This window comes from Octopus sinensis, linkage group LG13 (assembly GCF_006345805.1).
Source record: "Octopus sinensis linkage group LG13, ASM634580v1, whole genome shotgun sequence".
NCBI classification, from domain to species: domain Eukaryota; kingdom Metazoa; phylum Mollusca; class Cephalopoda; order Octopoda; family Octopodidae; genus Octopus; species Octopus sinensis.
In genome coordinates this window covers 26,772,476-26,791,936 of record NC_043009.1, presented here as the reverse complement: position 1 = coordinate 26,791,936, position 19,461 = coordinate 26,772,476, and the positions used below count along the sequence as shown (strand labels likewise).

Below are 19,461 nucleotides of genomic sequence, written 5' to 3'. Positions count from 1 at the left end.
CCATGCCAATGTGGAAGACAGATGATTGCAATGAAAAGCATATATATATATATATATATATATATATATATATATATATATATATATATATGAATAAATACACATGGAAACTGCTAAGCATATTTCAGCACCTCTACCTACTGAGATATGTTGTTGTTGCTGAAGAACAAAGTAGTGTTGTCTTTCTTCTCCCTGAATGTGAAAAAAAAATCATATACATCACTGACAACACTATAATGCAGCAGTTTCCAGCCTGTAATGGTTGGTTTAATAACAACAATGTTGTTTCTTCATTAATTTTAGTATTAACTGAAAAAAAGCAGTGTAATTAGAAATATGTTAATGAATGGGATAAAAAAAAAGTTGTAAATTATTTACCAAAATGAATCACAGTGCTTAATGGTTTGGAACTGATGTTCATGGAAGATAATAATTGTTCCAAATAATGTTTTCAGAATTTGCAAGTAGAAATGGTAGATGGAAATAAAAACTCAACGAGTGAAATATTTGAATAAAGAATAATTTAATATAGCATAGAATACAAATACAGCCTATTCATTGAAGCAGTGATATTAGACTGACATGTTATATGTGTATATATATATATATATATTCACTTTATCTGTAGGTTAATAACGCTACCAATGGTTTCATGCAGAGAGAAATTTTTCAATTAGTGAACCTTCCACATAGGAATGTTGGTACTTGTCTCCAAGATGGAGATGGAGATGGGTTACAATGTTCCCATGTGGCAGGCTTGATAATTGTTGAGAGATTTCTGTCTGCATGAAACTATTGGTAGCTTTGTTAACTAACAAATAATATTTATCCACCAAAGCGGTATTGAGTGCTCATTCTCACTGTTTGGTATTAGTACATATATGTGTGTGTATATATATTTATATATGAATCTGGCAATTTACTGTGTTGTGACAAATTTTTTCTTGTTTAATGGAATACTTTGGGCAATAACAAATACATTTGCAGTCACCTGAAGAATTGCATTATTAGATAAATTTTGAGTAGCCATAGAGTGAATCACCAGCTTCGTACAAATAAATATCCTCTACATGATGTACATGTTAAACCATACACACATGTGGTCCATATCTTTCATGTAGCTTTCATAGTAACCATTGGCACTCATTCATTTCAAACCAATTATTGGTTTGTTACCCACATCTTTTATCGACAGATTGCCAATAGATTTAATATTCACACAATCACAATCATGTACACATACACACACACACACATGCACATGTGCGTGTGTGACGGTTTGTAGAGAGATTCTCTCTATATCAAAGAAATACATGTGTCTGTGCACAGCTCTTCAGTTTAAGGTACATCAGTCTTGGATGTCACAATCACCTCATGATAGTGATGGATATGATGTCACTTAGATAGCAAGTGCAACAACAACAAAAACTAAGGTAAAGAATAAACAGTGAGGAAGGACTAAAAAGTTAATAAAAAGCAAAAGACAAGGGGTGGTGGTGGCAGAAACGGGGTGGATTGAGTGACAATATTTTTATATGTAAAGAGAGAGGGTGAGGAGGAGAAATAGATGGCAAAGGTATCAAGGTGAGCAGCAGGTAAAAGTAAAGGTGTATAAAATGTTAATGGAGTGGATATGAGTGGTTTGTGAGTGTGTATATATGTATTTGATAGTGTGTTTGTCTGAATGTGTGTGGATTGTAAGGTTTTGGAGGTGTTGTTCATCTGAGCATATGTGTGTGTATATATATATTGTAGGTTTTTGACTGTGCTTAATCTAAATATGTATGTGTGTAAGGAAGTTTATTTGTTTATCATCTGTTCATGACAATCGGTTTTTCTAGAGGATGTGTCACGATTACCAAATGGCAATCAAGAACGGTGCTATATGAGAAGGGCAGATAATCTCGAGTATTTTCCAAAGCTGATATGTCATTAAGGAGGAGGACTGTCATGGACATGTTTCTGCCTCACTAGGCCTCATTAGCACGACAATTGTCCTACCTTATCTCCAGCAGCCAAGGAGTATAGATATAAAAAAAGAGGTCATATTTATGACCTGGGTAATTTGCATAAAATAAACACAAATGAACTAAGTGGGTCAACTGGTTTGGCACACTCATCAGTGTATTAATGATAATTATTTTTAAGTCTCCCTTCCAAGGGGATAAAATGAAATTCAGATCAGTAATAAAGTGACTCTTAAGGGCCATCTGCATTCCCTACTTCCATACCACTTCACCTACACACACTTTCACACCTTTGTAAATAATGGAATAAATGGTAAAGCTTTCGGGTATTTTGTATCACAGAATTAAGTAGATTTTGTGGAATATGACTAAACATCAAGCTTTTATCTACTGAAAGATGATGCAGGTAAAGGTGAGAGTGATGAACATCATTTCTTTTAAGATGAAGACGATGGCTTGCTGTATGATATTTTCTATAGAAGCACTGGTTTCCTAAAAATCTGGAATCCAAGGATTTCAGAAAAAGTCCTCGTTAGTATCTATTACTCAGCAGAAGAGTTCTTTGAGGAGTTTTTAGTTTTTTTAATTTTGTATTACTTCTTTCAGTCATTGGACTGCAGCCTTGCTGGAGCACTACTTTGAAAGATTTAGTCAAACTAATCACAGTACATATTTTTTTTTAAGTCTGAGACTAATTCTCTTTTGTTGAACAGCTGAATTACAGAGGATATAAACAAACCAATACTGGTCGTTAAGAGTACAATCAAATTTTTATTTCTCACGTTGGCCTTTGAGAATGTGCTGAAGATGGCAAAAAAGTGGTGTTGTCACTTAGACCAAGCAGCAACACCACTTTCTATTTCTTCTTTACCAAAATCTCATTTGAAGTACAATGCGCAAAACTTAAATTCTACAAACCTCATCACTACCAAACTCTCCTACTGCCTTTGTAAGGAAAGAATGTTGCCAATTGAGTTGACAACGTCACCCCTCTCCCTCCATATGCAGTCATTACAAGTTTTTATTTTATCAACTCCCGGTAAGTGAAGTCAATCCTTTTAAGGGAATTAAAAAAAAACGAATACTAATGTATTAAGCTATTTACATATCAGTACCACACAGAGCCATCTCTTCCACAATATATATATATATATATATATATATATATATAGCGTTGCCAGGTCCAACTAGCAGGTGGTGCCATTCGAAAGTGGAAACAATATGAGGAAGGGCCTTGTGACCAGCAGTGTATAACAGCATCTGATTATCTAGTTGATACAGTGAAATATATGTGTGTGTCTATGTTCATCTAGAATTTTATTTTTAATACAACCATTTCTTGTAGAGCTATTTTACTGTAAGCAACAAGCATTTAGATGTAATGCATTAATTTGTGATATATATATATATATATATGTGGGTTGGATCCACAACCCCTAACTTTCTTGGTATATATATATATATATATCTGTGTGTGTAAACATATAAGGAAATGTTAAACTTATAAAACATGTTTTCATAAACCAAAGTGTAATCATAAAGCATGGTCTGAAATTGAAATAAAAATTGAAGAATATTTTATTTGAACTGTTAAATCACTATATTTAATTTCAGTTTAAATACTTTTTTCAACTTATTAAAATTCTTTGAATGAGAATTTTTTCCTTATTAGTCTGGAATTTATGAAACATTTGTTTTATGTTTGTATTTGTTGTATATTAATAGTTTGAGGTTGATATGCATGTATGTATTATGCAGTCATGTATTGTATGCATGTATTATGTGCATATATTTTCATTTAAAGCTAAAGCTGTTGCTACGAGGAATGGGTGCTGCTTTGATTTCAAAAGAATTAAAAAAAACTTTAGATGTAGTCAACATGTCTTTATGTGATGGATGAGTAATAACTTATATATGTAGAGCATGTAACTACACCTCATATGTACACACACATATATATATATATATATATATATGAGTGTGTATGTATATAATGTTGAATGAAGGTTATTATTTTAAAGCAAGTTTAAGAATAACAACACAACATTTACTGCTAGAGGCACTCCGTACTGAGAATAGAGTCACTGGTTGAATAAGCCATCAAGCGAAACTTAAAAGTTCCAGTCAATACAAATCTTATAATGTATGTATACACATATATATATATATATGCACACACACACACATGTATTTATAAAAGGGAAATTAAACATAAACAAAAGATAGAACTGATGGAACGAGATACAAACAAGGTAACCATACTCTTTCATCAGCTGTTGAATAAACGTTAAGACAACAGAACTGCACACTTGCTTCAGCATGCCTGAGTCTTAGTGTCAAGACTGGAGAGCAACAAGTGCACAAAATTATATTTTGTATCCTGTACTGACACAAAACTCAAGCATGCTAAAGCAAGTATGCAGTTCTGTTGGTTAATGTGCTGAAACTGCTTTGATCGTCATTCAACAGCTGATGAAAGTGTATGGTTACCATGTTTCTATCTAGTCCTGTGTACTTAGCCTGCATTTAATTTTTCTTCTATTTGATGGTTAAAGCCATGCAAAAAAATTTCATACATTTTTTAAAATATATAATGAAAACAATAAACAAAACAACGAAAGATAACACAAGAGGGACAAGTTAAGCTAATACAGTATTTAAAACTTGTCCCTCCTCTGATGTCTTTCATTTTCGTCTCACTGCTCTCATATAAACACGTATATATATATATATATATATATATATATATATATATATATATATATATATATATATATGTATGTATGCATAGACATATATGTATGTATTGACATATGTGCTATATGTATACATTTATATACATATGCTTATATATGTATACGTGTAACATTACTAAAGTTCAACTCGACTACTTGTTGAGTCAATAAGGATACGCTTCTCATGGTGAGCTAGACCTGTAACGGAGTATGCGATATACAAGGAACAGACAAGGAGAATCAATACAACAAGGGAGAACACTTTCACCCCAACACCATTGCAGAAATCCATAAACAGGCTTTGCCCATAGTAACCCTTCTCTGAGTCAACTGACACGGTGTCATCATTCTCTTGTAATTTCCACAGTTTGATCATGTGGTTTAAAACCTCAATTGGTACGCCACGCCGTTCAGCTAACTGAATTGGTGTCTTGTGCATTTTATTCCTGCAATTAGAATAACGAGATGGAGTATATAATATTATTGTGAAATAATTATATTTGAAATCTGTTGGGTTTCAATATATATTAATTTATATATTTTCTGAGATAGTTAATGGGTATAAGTACAAGGTCTCAAATTTATAAGAGAAGAAATAGGGAACAATGGAACATACAGGAGATACATATATATACACACACACACACACATACATACATATATATATATATATATACTAACCTACTACCTATCATATGATGGGTAACTTTGGAAGTATACTTGTACTGCCAATGGGTAATATTATGAAATATGGCATATATACAATAATTATAAGTGAACTTTTATCAAAATTCTTGCTACTTACATAAAATGATGACATTAATACAAGTTTTCAGAAGAAAAATACTTATTACCTTAAAATAAAATAAAATTAATTTCTCATTTGTATATTAACAATAAATGTTACTATTTTTCTAAATTTGATCAACACAATCACAATCTACCCCACCAAACACCTATCTCTGTAGAATCTAAACTCCTCCTCTTCTTCTTTCTCATCTCCTGTGTCCCTGTGATTCTTTCTCTCTCACTAAGGGGATTTCAGTATAGTGTACTTTTACTCATTGCCTGCCATCAAGCTTAGTATCAACACTCATCCTGCACCCCTCACGTCAATTCTTTCTGTACATTTTAAAACTTCTCTCAACACAATGAAGGGGGTGACTGAAGAACTCAACCAGTCAGCCAGCAAACAGTACCAAGCAGCCAGCAGTGGTTTGACAGAATCTGATGGGTCACATGACTTCATCATCCTCCACTCTCTACTTTGGCAGCCATTTTACAGAGTATATTTTTCATACCACCAGCACTAGGGAGATTACCATTCAACCTGCAAGACAATGAAACCTATGAGGGAAGCTTTATACTAAGAGATACAGAGCAAAAATATGAGATAAGGGGCCAAAGCAGAACAGGTTTCTTGCTGTTGAGGTGCTACATGACTATTCACATTTACAAGAAAGGGTGGGGGCAAACAGTTGGCTCTGGAACAAGATGAAAATAGTAGTGGTGAGGTACCTGGGTGGACCTTCAAAATATATGGTTAGTAGGAATGATTGAGGATAGAGACAGCAGGAGTTTTGTAGGTGAAGGCTGCAAGAGAGGGGGGGGGTGAAAGATAGGGAATGATGAAGAGAGGAGCGACAGGCAACAACTGTAAAGATTGGGTAAGTTTGGTGAGTAGATGTAGTGAATGACAGATAAGGGGTAGGAATGACCAATGAGGCATGAGTTGGGGATTGTAGGGGAGAGTAGGTGATGACTGACAGTGGCAGAAAATAGGCAACATGTAGTAAAATAATTCACCCCATATTATATTGGTAAAACAGATATAAAATTGAAAGAAAAAATACATAATACATGGAGAGAAACCTGTGTGATTAAAAGCTTACTTCCCAACCATGTGGTCTCAGGTTCAGTTTCACTGCACAGCAACCCTGGGCTAACTAAAGACTTATGAGAGGATTTGGTAGATGGAAACCAAAAGAAACCAGCAGCAGATGCATGTGTTTGTGTGTACCCTTCTCTTGACATCACATGACAGCCATAAATGAATATCGTTGTCATACAATGGATGTTTCTTTGTGTTTAGTTGTCTGTGAAAAACATGTCTGAGCATGGGGAAATATCACGTTGCTTGGAAACAGGTGAGAATTGGCAATAGGAGGGGCAGCTGGCTGTAGAAAATTCACCTTAACAAATTCTGTCCAACTTATGCAAGCATAGATAAACAGACAATAAAATGATGATGATCCATAAAACAGTTGGATTTATGGTGCTAAAACGATTAGTGAATGCAAGTATGGGCTCCAGAAAAAGTGGACATTAAATGATGATGATATCTTTTTCTCTGTTTTACTTCTTTCAGTCATTTTGACTGCGGCCATGCTGGAGCACCGCCTTTAATCGAGCAACTCAACCTCGGGACTTATTCTTTGTAAGCCCAGTACTTATTCTATCGGTCTCTTTTGCCGAACCACTAAGTGACAAGGACATAAACACACCAGCATCGGTTGTCAAACAATGTTAGGGAGAAAAACACAGACACACAAACATACACGCACACACACACACACATATATATATATATATATATATATATATATACGACGGGCTTCTTTCAGTTTCCGTCTACCAAATCCACTCACAAGGCTTTGGTTGGCCGGAGGCTATAGAAGAAGACACTTGCCCAAGGTGCCACACAGTGGGACTGAACCCGGAACCATGTGGTTGGTAAACAAGCTACTTACCACACAGCCATTCCTGTGCCTATAAATACAAAAGTCATGATTAGTTGTGTATTTAAAAATTCTGAGGGAAGTGGGGCATGACAAAACTGAATTTTTGAAAATTTTGCTTTATTTAAGAATCAGAATCTCCTATGTTTAAAACATATAATTTAATAAGGCAAAAAGGTAAAATTCATGGCTACTTGAGCATACTGAAACAGAGAAGTTAGAGCTGGTAAAAAAAAACCAAAAAAAACAACAAAAAAATGATAAATATAATTAAAAATTTGACAATTATTACAGACATTGCTTAGAATTTACAAACCGAAAAGAAATTTTCTAATAAAAAATTACAAGAAATGGTGAGTTTCAGTGTGAAGGGTGTTTATTTATAACAGGACTTCACTATTACATCATCGAATATGGTCGTTCTTTATTCCTAGCTGACAATTTCATGTCACCAATATGGACTCCTCATACGTGACCACTTGCCTTCACTTTCTATCTGTCTGTGTGTCTATCTCTATACAGCTGTTGCTAAATATCTACATTATATATATATATATGTATGTATGTATGTTTGTATTATGATATATATTATATACAGTTATTATATATATATATATACACATGTGCATTAGGTGTGAATGAGTCACAAACAGGAAAAAGGTGAGAAAGATTGGGAGGAGGAGGGAGAGAGACACACAACATGATTAAAGAGAGATTGAAGGGAGAAAAGCAGAGTTTAATGTCACTCATAATAGGTATGCATTGTGACAACATAGTCCTCTGGCTTGCTAGCTCCTGTCCAACCGGCCAATTCATCATGGCAGCATGGAAAACAGATATTTAATGATGATGATGATGATATAGATACACACACACACACACAGACATATTTTTCTTTACTTGTTTCAATCATTTGACTGTGGCCATGTTGGAGCACTGCTTTTAAGTGTTTTTACTGAACACTTCGACCCCAGGACTTATTTTCCAGACTAGTATTTATTCTATTGTTCTCTTTGCCAAACCACTAAGTTACAGGGATGTAAACACACCAACATCGGTTGTCATGTGATGACAAGGGAACAAGCACAAACACACACACACATAGATATATACATACATATATATATAAATTGGGTTTATTTCAGTTTCCATCTACCAGATCCACTCACAAGGCTTTGTTCAGCCTGAGGCCATAGCAGAAGACACTTGCCCAAGGTGTCACACAGTGGGACTGAACCTGGAACCGTTTGGTTGGGAAGCAAGCTTCTTAATCAAACAGTCACGCCTATATAATACATACACAACACACACACATGTGAATGCATGTGGGTATATATAAGCATGAACATGTAAATATATGTAGGTATGTATGTTTGTATTTTGTGAAGCCTATATTTGCAGCCACTTTTGCAACCCTGACTCACAACTTTTTATCTACCTATTGCTCCTTTTCCCTCTTTCACTCACACATCTCCATTCACTTCTTATCTCACACCCCTCCATCACTAATCTGCCCACCACCTATGAAACTCGCAAACCATGAATGGTTTCCCTGTCCCCATCACTCTATCTCCCTGTCCCCATCACTCTATCTCCACCCCATCTTTCGTTAGGCCCTATGTAAGAGAGATTTACTGTGTTGGTCTATCCTCATCACTCTAGCTGCATCCACCTTCTCTTCCCCCATCCATTTCATCACTCACCTCATACATCACCTGATCAATCACATCACACCACTTGTTATGCTTGCTCATCCAATGTCATCCATCACTCCCTCTCTGCCCTGTCACTGTCCTTCTCCTGCAGCTTCTCCACCACCTCAACATCCTCTCATTTCTTTTGCCTACCCTCATGAACCCCACCCCCACACCTCTCTTCCAGTGACACTCAACAGTTGAGGGGGGGAGGCTTTCCACCCTCATCTATCTTCTCTTTCATGAGTTCTTTCCCAGTACATTTTATCCACATTCATCCTTATATGGAACAATTCTGGACCCCATTCTACACAACCCACCTCATCACCCTTACCATCCTGCCTCTCCCTTTCTCACTAACCCCTGACAATATTCCTTTTCGTTTCTTTTGTCCCATCTATATACCCTCCTTGACAGTATCTAGTCAGTTCCTCTCTACCACCATCCTCTCACTACCGTGCCAAGAATCATCACTCTCTCTCTCTCTCTCCAATTCTCCTTCAGTAATAGGGGCCTCTTTAGGTTCACATGTTGCAAGGCGACCTTATTAGTGTTGGTATCACGAGAAAAGTAACCAGAACATTCTGTAAAGTGGTTGGCATTAGCAAGGACATTCAGACATTGAAACCAAAAGAGAGATGGTCCTTCAAACTCAAATCCTGCCATACCATGCAACACATGCAAGCATGGAGAGAGGAAGTTAAATGATAATGATGAAGATAACAATGTGTGTGTGTGTATATGTGTATGTATGTATGTATGTATATGCACATGAAGTATACATGTGCATGTATGTGTATATATATATATACATACGAGCTTTTTATTTTATTTGTTTTTATCTTTTACAAGTTTCAGTCATTAGACTGCAGCCATGCTGGGGCATCCCCTTCCAGAATTTTCAGTCGAATGAATCGACCTCAGTACTTTTTTTAAGCCTGGTACTTATTCTGCCGAACCAATAAGGTAGAGGGACGTAAACCTACCAATATTAGTGGTGGTGGGTACAAACACAGACACAAAGACACACACATATCCATTCACAAGCCTCTGGTTGGCCCAAGGTTTTATTAGAAGACACTTGCCAAAGATGCCACGCAGCGGGAGTGAGTGGTTGGGAAGCAAGCTTCTTACCGCACGCACACACACACACATGTATGAACATAAAAACACAGTATCGTTTCCGTTTGATTAACAGAGCCTGATTCTTTAAAGAATATATTTGGTACAGATATACCACTGAAAGTTTATTACATTTTATGGTCAATGCATCATGTCTTTACTATAGCTAATTGCGCATCCATGCAAACTCACACACACATTTTCATATAAATACATGCATGGATTCATTCATGTAATCTTCCGTGTTTAACTGAGTTGATCATGTAAACAAATGAAAAGAAATATCTAGAATAAAATAAACAAGGAAGAAAAAGTAAAATGAATATCCATTCCTTTATATATCTACCTGATAGATAAAGATGCGCCGTGGCTCACCAATAAATCGGTGCTTTCTATGTGACCACACCAATGCAACGGAGTATTCCCATTACGGTCCTTTATATTCGGATTGGCACCATGGTTGAGAAGAAGTTCGATTATTTCAGAATACCCACGTATGGCTGCAAGATGCAGGGCCGTTTTACCGGAATTAGTCTGTTCGTTTGTATCGTAGGTTTTAAGATCCAATAGCTCTTTCACTTTGCTTATATCCCCATCCAAAATTGCATCTTTCAAGGCGTGTCCCCTCTCCATTATGTCCAACAGATCAGTCGTAACCATAAGTAAATATATGTATTGGAAGATTTCTCAAAGCTTGGTTTAGTATTTACCCATTAAGTGAGTAATCCGTTCTTCCTACAAGACATTCAAGCCCTGGATTCCGTGAATAAAACGTCAATAGTTGAAATAAATGGCTGATATTTTGTGGTAATCGCAGATAAAAGAAACATACAAACAACTCAAACACCGTTTTGGTGTTTTGAAGTCGAGCCTCGTTCTGAATCCACTGACGCTGGCAACAGAACAGAATCTAAGATTTTTTTAGTACTCCGAACCGGCTGACTAGGTTTCGATTCCTAGTTATTACCAATTATTTCTTTTGTTTTCTTTTCCCTTTTTTTTTTCTATTTATACCGCTAATGCTCCTGACACACACAAACACATGCACATATAAAAGTCGCATAATATAATTTCTATTTTATGAGCAAATAATATTTTGATATTTTAACTGCATATATCCAATGATGTCAATATATGAACGAAACCCACGGTAGAGTAAAGGAAAGAAAAGAAAAAAATATGAAATCCTATTTATTTTATCATATTCAACTGCTGCTTAGTATATTTTCGCTGTTGCATTACTGGAATTCGCGGGTATAACAAAATATCCGTTCATTTTTATCGAGCCGGCACCCAGGTTTCGATCTTTAGTCATTGCACTTTTTTCTCTTATCGTTATTTCATGCGTTAATGCTCTTCACACAGATACACACACACACACACACACACACACACAATGACATATCACGTAATATAATTTTTATTTCATGACAAAATGACATTTTTACTGCATGTGTAGGAAACTTACTTAGCCCTGCCTGAGATTTGAAGCCAAATTCACCCTGCATGTTGCTTGTCAAAACGAGCTGGATATCCTCTCCACGCCAGATGATTGATTAGGAATCCCCAAGAACCTGTGCTGGTCAAGAAAAGGTTAATCCTTTGTTTAGGGTTTGACCTACATTACTGATCATAGTCTATATAACAGAGAGCGTTTCCTATCTCTTCCTCTTTTGTGTCAGCCTGACCAAGGAACAACTCCGTCTTTTGCGTTAGCCATGCCCAAGAGCAGCACTTTCCCTCTTCATTCGCTCGCCATACGAAGCGAAGCTTTTGGCCGTAAGAAAGACAATGTCACCTTTATCCTTTCCTTTCTAGTCAGCACCGTGCATTCTTTACTCTTTCACTTTCTACTGACAGACGGCAACTTCTATACTATCAGAGCTGAAAACGAGGCAATTTCTACTCTTCTCCTCTGGAAGCCATCTACTCGCAATACCAGAGGGCGCACACTCTCCTACCCTGATTTAATCTCCAGGGATACAGGCATCCAGCAACAGGACCTCCGTAATGCTATGATGGACCGTGAAGTCTGGCGTAGCATGGTAAATTCCATTGTCTCGACCACGGTCGAACAATGATGATGATGATGATACTATCAACTACTAACCAGCGAGCCAACCTTGTCACTATCACTAGAATTGCTACTGTCTTTTTAACTACCTGTCGGGCAAACGAATAAATATATGTAAATAATATTTCTTCTTTCTTGGTGTTGATTCTTCGATGTTCACTGGTTTCTCCGACGCGAGAACCTTTAAGCGTTACATCTACATACTACAAGGGCTGCATCAATCATATCGACGTGATATGGCACATCACTTTCAGCCCGCTACACAAGCATCCATACAAACGATGTTGAGATATAAATAAAACCCACAGCAAGTTAAAAGAAAGGAAAGAAAAATTTACAAATATTTGTTTATTTTGATTTTAACAGTTTGGTACTGTTATATTTAGCACGATCTTTGGAAATCTGGAGATGAAATCTAAGGAAATCTCAGTTTCCTTTTTAGTGTTACTGCTGTCTTTCGGGTTGAACTCTGCAAAGCCTGTTTAGATGTAAATGGATTGACCTTTAAAAGTAAAGTGTCTTAATTGCAGACAACAAAGTGACAGGGATATAGTATAAAACGCGTAGCATACCTTATCGGTAGTTTGTCAAGTACATTATCAACTTGGCCATTTGTGTTCTGGTAGAGTGGATGTCTTGCTTAGGTCATTTATCACACACAGGCGTTAGTAATATCCTTCTATTAACTAGTATCCTTAACTAGGTGCATGTTTGTACTTTGACTCTGACGTTAATCCTCCCTTTCTCGGGCCTGTTGGATTCCATTCAGCTGTTAGATTTTTCTAAACTTGGAGAATGCGGCTTTAGTACGTGACTCAACAAATGAAGGCGTCGTTTGCAGACAGTCGATAACAGTGGCGGTTGTTTAGACCTGTTTCTGACCCCTTTATTTGACACAAAGTTCTATTCGATAAAAATGATCCGGCTGGAGCGTCTAATTTTTAAAGCTGTCTAGTTTTTCTTTTTGCTGAATAACTCTAGATCCACCCTAGCCGAGATGACCTTACGATCAAAGGTATTCTAGCTGCAACCGCACCGTACTTTTAGGAACATTGGTGTTTGTTCTTTATTGAAAAGGAAAAGAATGATAATTCTATGACTGAAGGTTGAGGCCTATACGTGTTCGTTGATTGACCTTTTAGAATAAATATCCAAGTTTCAAATTACACCCTATTGTGTCTCTTTTTGTCGTGGATTATGGCAGGAGAGTATGCACACCATATGCAGGTTCAGAGGAACATAAACCGTAGTGGTACAATAGAAGAGTGGGACGTAGGATGTACAACCATTAATAGTGTTTGTAGTGTGTTAATGTCTGAACTTTTATCTATAAATTGAACAGCGATGTTTGAGGTTGCATCTAAAACGCTGTTAACTTTGAAAAGATCTACAACGAAGCACGTTTCTCTCACGACAAGATAATCTGTACCTAAGCAAAATACACATAGGACTACATTATTCGGATCTTTTCGGTTTGAACGGCAGTTTTTTCTAGCGGTATCATATGAAATTGTCACCCATAATTATGACCCTAGTGTCAATCTATAGCATTTCAATCTGTTTTAGGGTTAGGGGTGGGGGAAAGGGTTTTTATTTTCTTCAGAAATGTAAATAAACCCAATCTGTTTCTTAAACGAGGGACATATTCATACGGCACAGAATGTTTTCACCTCAATAGACGTCACTGATTGGTTGAAATTTCAGAAATTGAAGAAAAAAAACAACAAATATCTTGCAAACTATAGAATTTTCTCAATAAAGCCAAGAGAAAAAGATGTTTTATAAACACATTCTACCAGAATAAGAAGTTTATAAGTGTTTAGTTATGTGGAAATTATTTTAAAAAACTGCCGTTCAAACCGAAAAGATCCAAATATATGACCTTGTAGCGAGGGCTCGCTCTCAAATTCTCCTTCTCAGGACCACGGTCTACTATACCGCTAAAAAAGACCTGGTCATTTTGAAAGAATTAATCCTGTCACTATAAAAGACATTGTATTTATGTATTTAGTTTGGGAGGTGGGAGTACACTTTGACTAAAAAAAAAAAAAAAGGTATTATTACGCTTTAACTTTTATTTGTTTCAGTCATAGTACTGCAGCACCACCTTGAAGGGGTTAGTCGAACAAATCGACCCCAGCACTTATCATTCTTGTAAGCCTAGTACTTATTCTATCGATCTATTTTGCAGAACCGCTTTTACGGGGACGTAAACGAACCAACGTCGCGTCGTCAAGCGGTGGTGGATGACACGTACACACACATTAATATATGATGGAATCACTAGCGAAACTGGAGGAGGGGGAGGCGGTAGGGGCGGTACTTTTCATCCTGTTGTAGGTTATTACTGTAGGCAATATGTGTTTTTTATGGGGTCCGGAAGCGTCATACGGAAGGGCCGCCACGGGCGGCACACACTCGTTACGCTGGTGGATGGAATTTCAGTTTACGTCGACCAGATCTGCTCTGAAGGCTTTGGTGAACTTACTCTTTTACTTGTTTCAGTCATTTGACTGCGGCCATGCTGGAGCACCACCTTTAATCGAGCAACTCGACCCCGGGACTTATTCCTTTGTAAGCCCAGTACTTATTCTATCGGTCTCTTTGCCGAACCGCTAGATGACGGGGACATTGTCTACCTTATCAATGATTAAAACATCCATAAAATTTTTCTTTCTTTGCAATAATGTTTGAATAAGTTTAAAAACATTTGAATTTTATAAAACAGCAAAATGTCCGTCCCATCTTTTTGCAACTCTCTCTGTCCAACCCACATTTGAAACGGTGGTCTCACGTCTTTTAATCATGTTATGAGGCATCCTGGATCCGCTAGAAATAACAGCTAAACCTCTGTAAAATTATACTCGACTATCTTGAAAAATAGCAAGACACATTAGAGGATCTTTTCGCTTTGACCGGCAGATTTTTAAAATAATTTCTTTGTAACTAAACACTTTTAAACTTCGTATACTGGTGCAGGTCAAAGCGAAAAGATCTGAAGCCGGAAGGTCATAATGAAAAGGGGCGATCTGTTGCTAAATAATAACATTCTCAAAACGTTTTTATTTAACAACAGTTTCCTAGATTATCAGGTAAGTAAGGTAAGCGAGGTTTTCAAGGTTCATATAAAGAACAACCCATGAGGCTATTCGAACTCACAACTCCAGGGTCGAAAGATTTTGTCACCTTTAATCTTAATATACCAGGCGAAACTAACTGATAATACGAGAGACTGTTATAAGCGAATGTCCATCGTCTGCGGATCATTCACCTGGTTAAGGTCGCTCACAACGTTAGTCAATAGAAACTTCGCAAAAATTTTTTTTTTCCAGCACAATTAACTTAGAAATGTTTTTGTAGGAGCAAATAAATTTCAAAAATAGAAAATGAAAACAAACAAACAAATAGAGCAAAAATAAAAATCATCATTATCATCGTTGCTGTCGTCATCGTCGTCGTAGTCGTCATCTTCATCATCATCATCATTGTCATCGGTGTCATCATAATCATCATCGTCACCGTCGCTGTCGTCGTCATCATCATCATCATCATCATTATCATTGTCGTCGTCGTCGTCATCTTAATTGTCATCGTCGTCGTCGTCGCCGTCGTCAGCATCATTAGCAGCATCAACAGCAGTAGCAGGCAGCAACAACAACAACGACCACCACCTTGGCAAGAATTTTAGCATAGAAATATTTTTAGTAACTGCAGATTAAATGAGTGTGTGTGTGTCCCCGCATGTGAGTGTATATGTGTCTGAGCGCGCGTGCAGGCACACTCGTTATCGCCATTACCACTATCATCACCATCGTCACCATCATCATCATCATCATTTTCACGGTCAATATATTTTTTTTTAAATCCACAATCTATTTTGTATAATTTAAGTTTACTTTTTCGTTAAAAAAAGTAAAAATTCCACTGGATAAATTAGATTAATTATTGATTTCATACAATGAAACTGATCTAAAATTATTTCACTGGAATTTTTAGACTTTAATCGGAACAGAAATAGCAAAAGATTCAATAATACGGAAATGAAATCAATAAAAAACACTAATAATAATATCCCCACATCACATATTAATATTTCTCACTGTTTTCTTATTTCTCTATTTTAATTTGTCTTTCTGTCTGTCTGTTTATCTGTCTGTCTGTCTGTCTATCTATCTATCTATCTATCTATCTATCTATCTATCTATCTATCTATCTATCTATCTATCTATCTATCTATCTGTCTGTCTGTCTGTCTATCTTCCTCTATCTCTCAGCCTCTCTTTCTGCTTCCCCCTTTCTTTCTATCTCTCTAATCTCTATTTTTTTACTTTATTTTTGCCACCAAATTCCAATCTGTCTTTCGTGTCTTTCCAATACTCTATCTTTATTTTTCTTTCTGTTTTAATCTCTCTTTCTTTCATATTCAGTCATCATTCCCCCTCCCATTCCAGTCAGTCTCTCTCTTTCTCTAATGAACCTTCTTTCTTTACCCGCCCTCTCTCTCTCTATTCATATACTTACTTTTTTCCTTTTCTTTCTTATACTTCGTTCTCTCTAGTTTTATTATTCCCTCTTCCTCACTTTTATTTGATCCTTCTTATCTCCCCCCCCACGTCAATTCTCTCCATTCTATTTCTGTTTTCTAAAAGAGGCGAAGGCGTAGGTGTGTGGTAATAAGAAGCTTGCTTCCTCATCACACGGTTCTGGGTTCAGTCCCACTACGTGGTAACTTGGGCAAATGTCTTCTATTATAGCTGGGTCGACCAAGGCCTTGTGAGTGGATTTGGCAGACGAACTATATATATATATATCATATATATATATATATATATATATATATATATATATATATATACTCTTTACTCTTTTACTTTTCAGTCATTTGACTGCGGCCATGCTGGAGCACCGCCTTTAGTCGAGCAACTCGACCCCGGGACTTATTCTTTTTTTTCGTAAGCGCAGTACTTATTCTATCGGTCTCTTTTTGCCGAACCGCTAAGTGACGGGTATGTAAACACACCAGCATCGGTTGTCAAGCAATGCTAGGGAAACAAACACAGACACACAAACATACACACATACATATACATATATATATATATATATATATACATATATACGACAGGCTTCTTTCAGTTTCCGTCTACCAAATCCACTCACAAGGCATTGGTCGGCCCGGGGCTATAGCAGAAGACACTTGCCCAAGATGCCACGCAGTGGGACTGAACCCGCAACCATGTGGTTGGTTAGCAAGCTACTTACCACATATATGTATTTACAATTACTTTTATTTGATACTTAAATATTCTTTAGAGATATATATATGTTTTATTATCCATATCTTATTCTTTATTTTTATTTTCATTTTTATAACTTCGATAAATATACTACATCCCCAACCTTGTAAGGTTTATACCATGTTCTTGCTATTAAACATTTTTCAGTTAACGGATATACTCCATACACTCACCACAGAATAATATGAAAATGTAATGGTTCATCTTTTTCTATCTCCGATGAGATTCAACTTAAAAATGTTCTTAAGTATACTAATTAATTTTTGAAATCTGAATCGAAACAGCTGTCAGAGATGATGTCCAGTTTTGTAAACTAATGAATAATTATTAATTTAATTATCTCTATTTTCTTATATATATATATATATATATATATATATATATATATATATATATATATATATTATATATATATATATATATATATATATATATATATATATATATATATATATTATATATATATACATACATATATATAAATATATATACACATACAACAACGCGAGGACATGGTACATGTAAAGTATTAATAGACGCTCAGGGAAGGAAAGAAAAGTAGTTTTACGTTTCGAGCAAAGCTCTTCGTCAGAAACGGGAGACGAGGACACACACACACATACACACATATATAGAGATGTGTGCGCGTTTGATAATCGGTGTCGGTTTGTTCATGTCCCCGTAATCCAGCGGTTCGACAAACATGACTCATAGCCTCATAGAATAAGCACTAGAATTTCAAATAAAGGGACCGATGTCGATTTGTTCGACGAAACTCCTCAAGGCGGTGCCCCAGCATGGCCGCATTCCAATCACTGAAACAACTAAATGGTGAATGACAACTATTTCTATTTACCCTCTTCTTCTAACCTATCTATTTTTTTCCTGTGGTCCACTGTTTCGATTTCTTCCTGTCTTTCTCTTAACCTTCTCTCCCTTGCTTTCTCCTTCATCTCTCTTCCCCTTTAATTAACTTCTCTTGTCGTTCAATTTCGATTTCTTTCTTGGCCTCTGCCTGTCTGTCTGTCTGTCTGTCTGTCTGTCTGTCTGTCTGTCTGTCTGTCTGTCTGTCTGTCTCTCTCTGTCTCTCTCTCTCTGTCTCTGTCTCTCTCTCTTCTCTCTCTCTCTCTGTAATTGACTTTGTAAGTCATCTATAATTGCTGAGATTCTTATTCATATTGTTTCAGTGCAATTGATTGATTTGATCTGTATTTTACCAATGACGAAAAAAAAAATAATAATAGAGTCCACCGCCCCCACCCACCCCGAAAACAACCTGATTAACAGACTGGCTATAATATGTATGTATGTATGTATGTATGTATGTATGTATGTATGTATGTATGTATGTATGAATGCGTATGTATGTATGTATGTATGTATGTATGTATGTATGTATGTATGCATGTATGTATGTATGTATGTACGTATGGATGGATTTATGTATGTATGAATGGATTTATGTATGTATAAGTATAGATCGATCGATCGATCAATAGCATGTAAGTATTCAGATTACTCAGATATGTGATAGAAAGTATTCCTATTACTTCAACATCACTGTTATCAACTCAATAGTTACTTATCGATGTTATATCGAATGAGAGAAAGAGGGAGAGAGAGAGAGCAAGAAGGTAAGAGTGAGTTAGAAAGAAAAAGAGCAAGAAAGCAAAGAAGTGAGTGTACGCGAGAAAGAAAGAAAGAAAGAGAGAGAGAGAGAGAGAGAGAGAGAGAGACATAGAGAAAGAACCAGCGAGAGGTTAAGAGAGCGCAAGGAATATAGTAGATGGTGAAAGGGAAAGAGATGATAAGACGGTTAAGGAGTAGGAAAAAG

The 19,461-nt window shown here is 36.3% G+C and overlaps 1 protein-coding gene across 1 annotated transcript; it reads right to left on the bottom strand.

Moving 5' to 3' along the window:
• Positions 1 to 4,684: 4,684 nt before the first annotated feature.
• Positions 4,685 to 11,146, bottom strand: LOC115218409 (ankyrin repeat domain-containing protein 46). The gene is made up of 3 exons (XM_029788203.2): positions 10,603 to 11,146; positions 4,830 to 5,148; positions 4,685 to 4,799 (listed from the first exon to the last, which is right to left on the bottom strand). The coding sequence occupies exons 1-2, from the start codon at positions 10,914 to 10,916 to the stop codon at positions 4,839 to 4,841; spliced, it is 624 nt and encodes a 207-aa protein (XP_029644063.1). The 5' UTR covers positions 10,917 to 11,146; the 3' UTR covers positions 4,685 to 4,799; positions 4,830 to 4,838.
• Between the last annotated feature and the right edge of the window lie 8,315 nt (positions 11,147 to 19,461).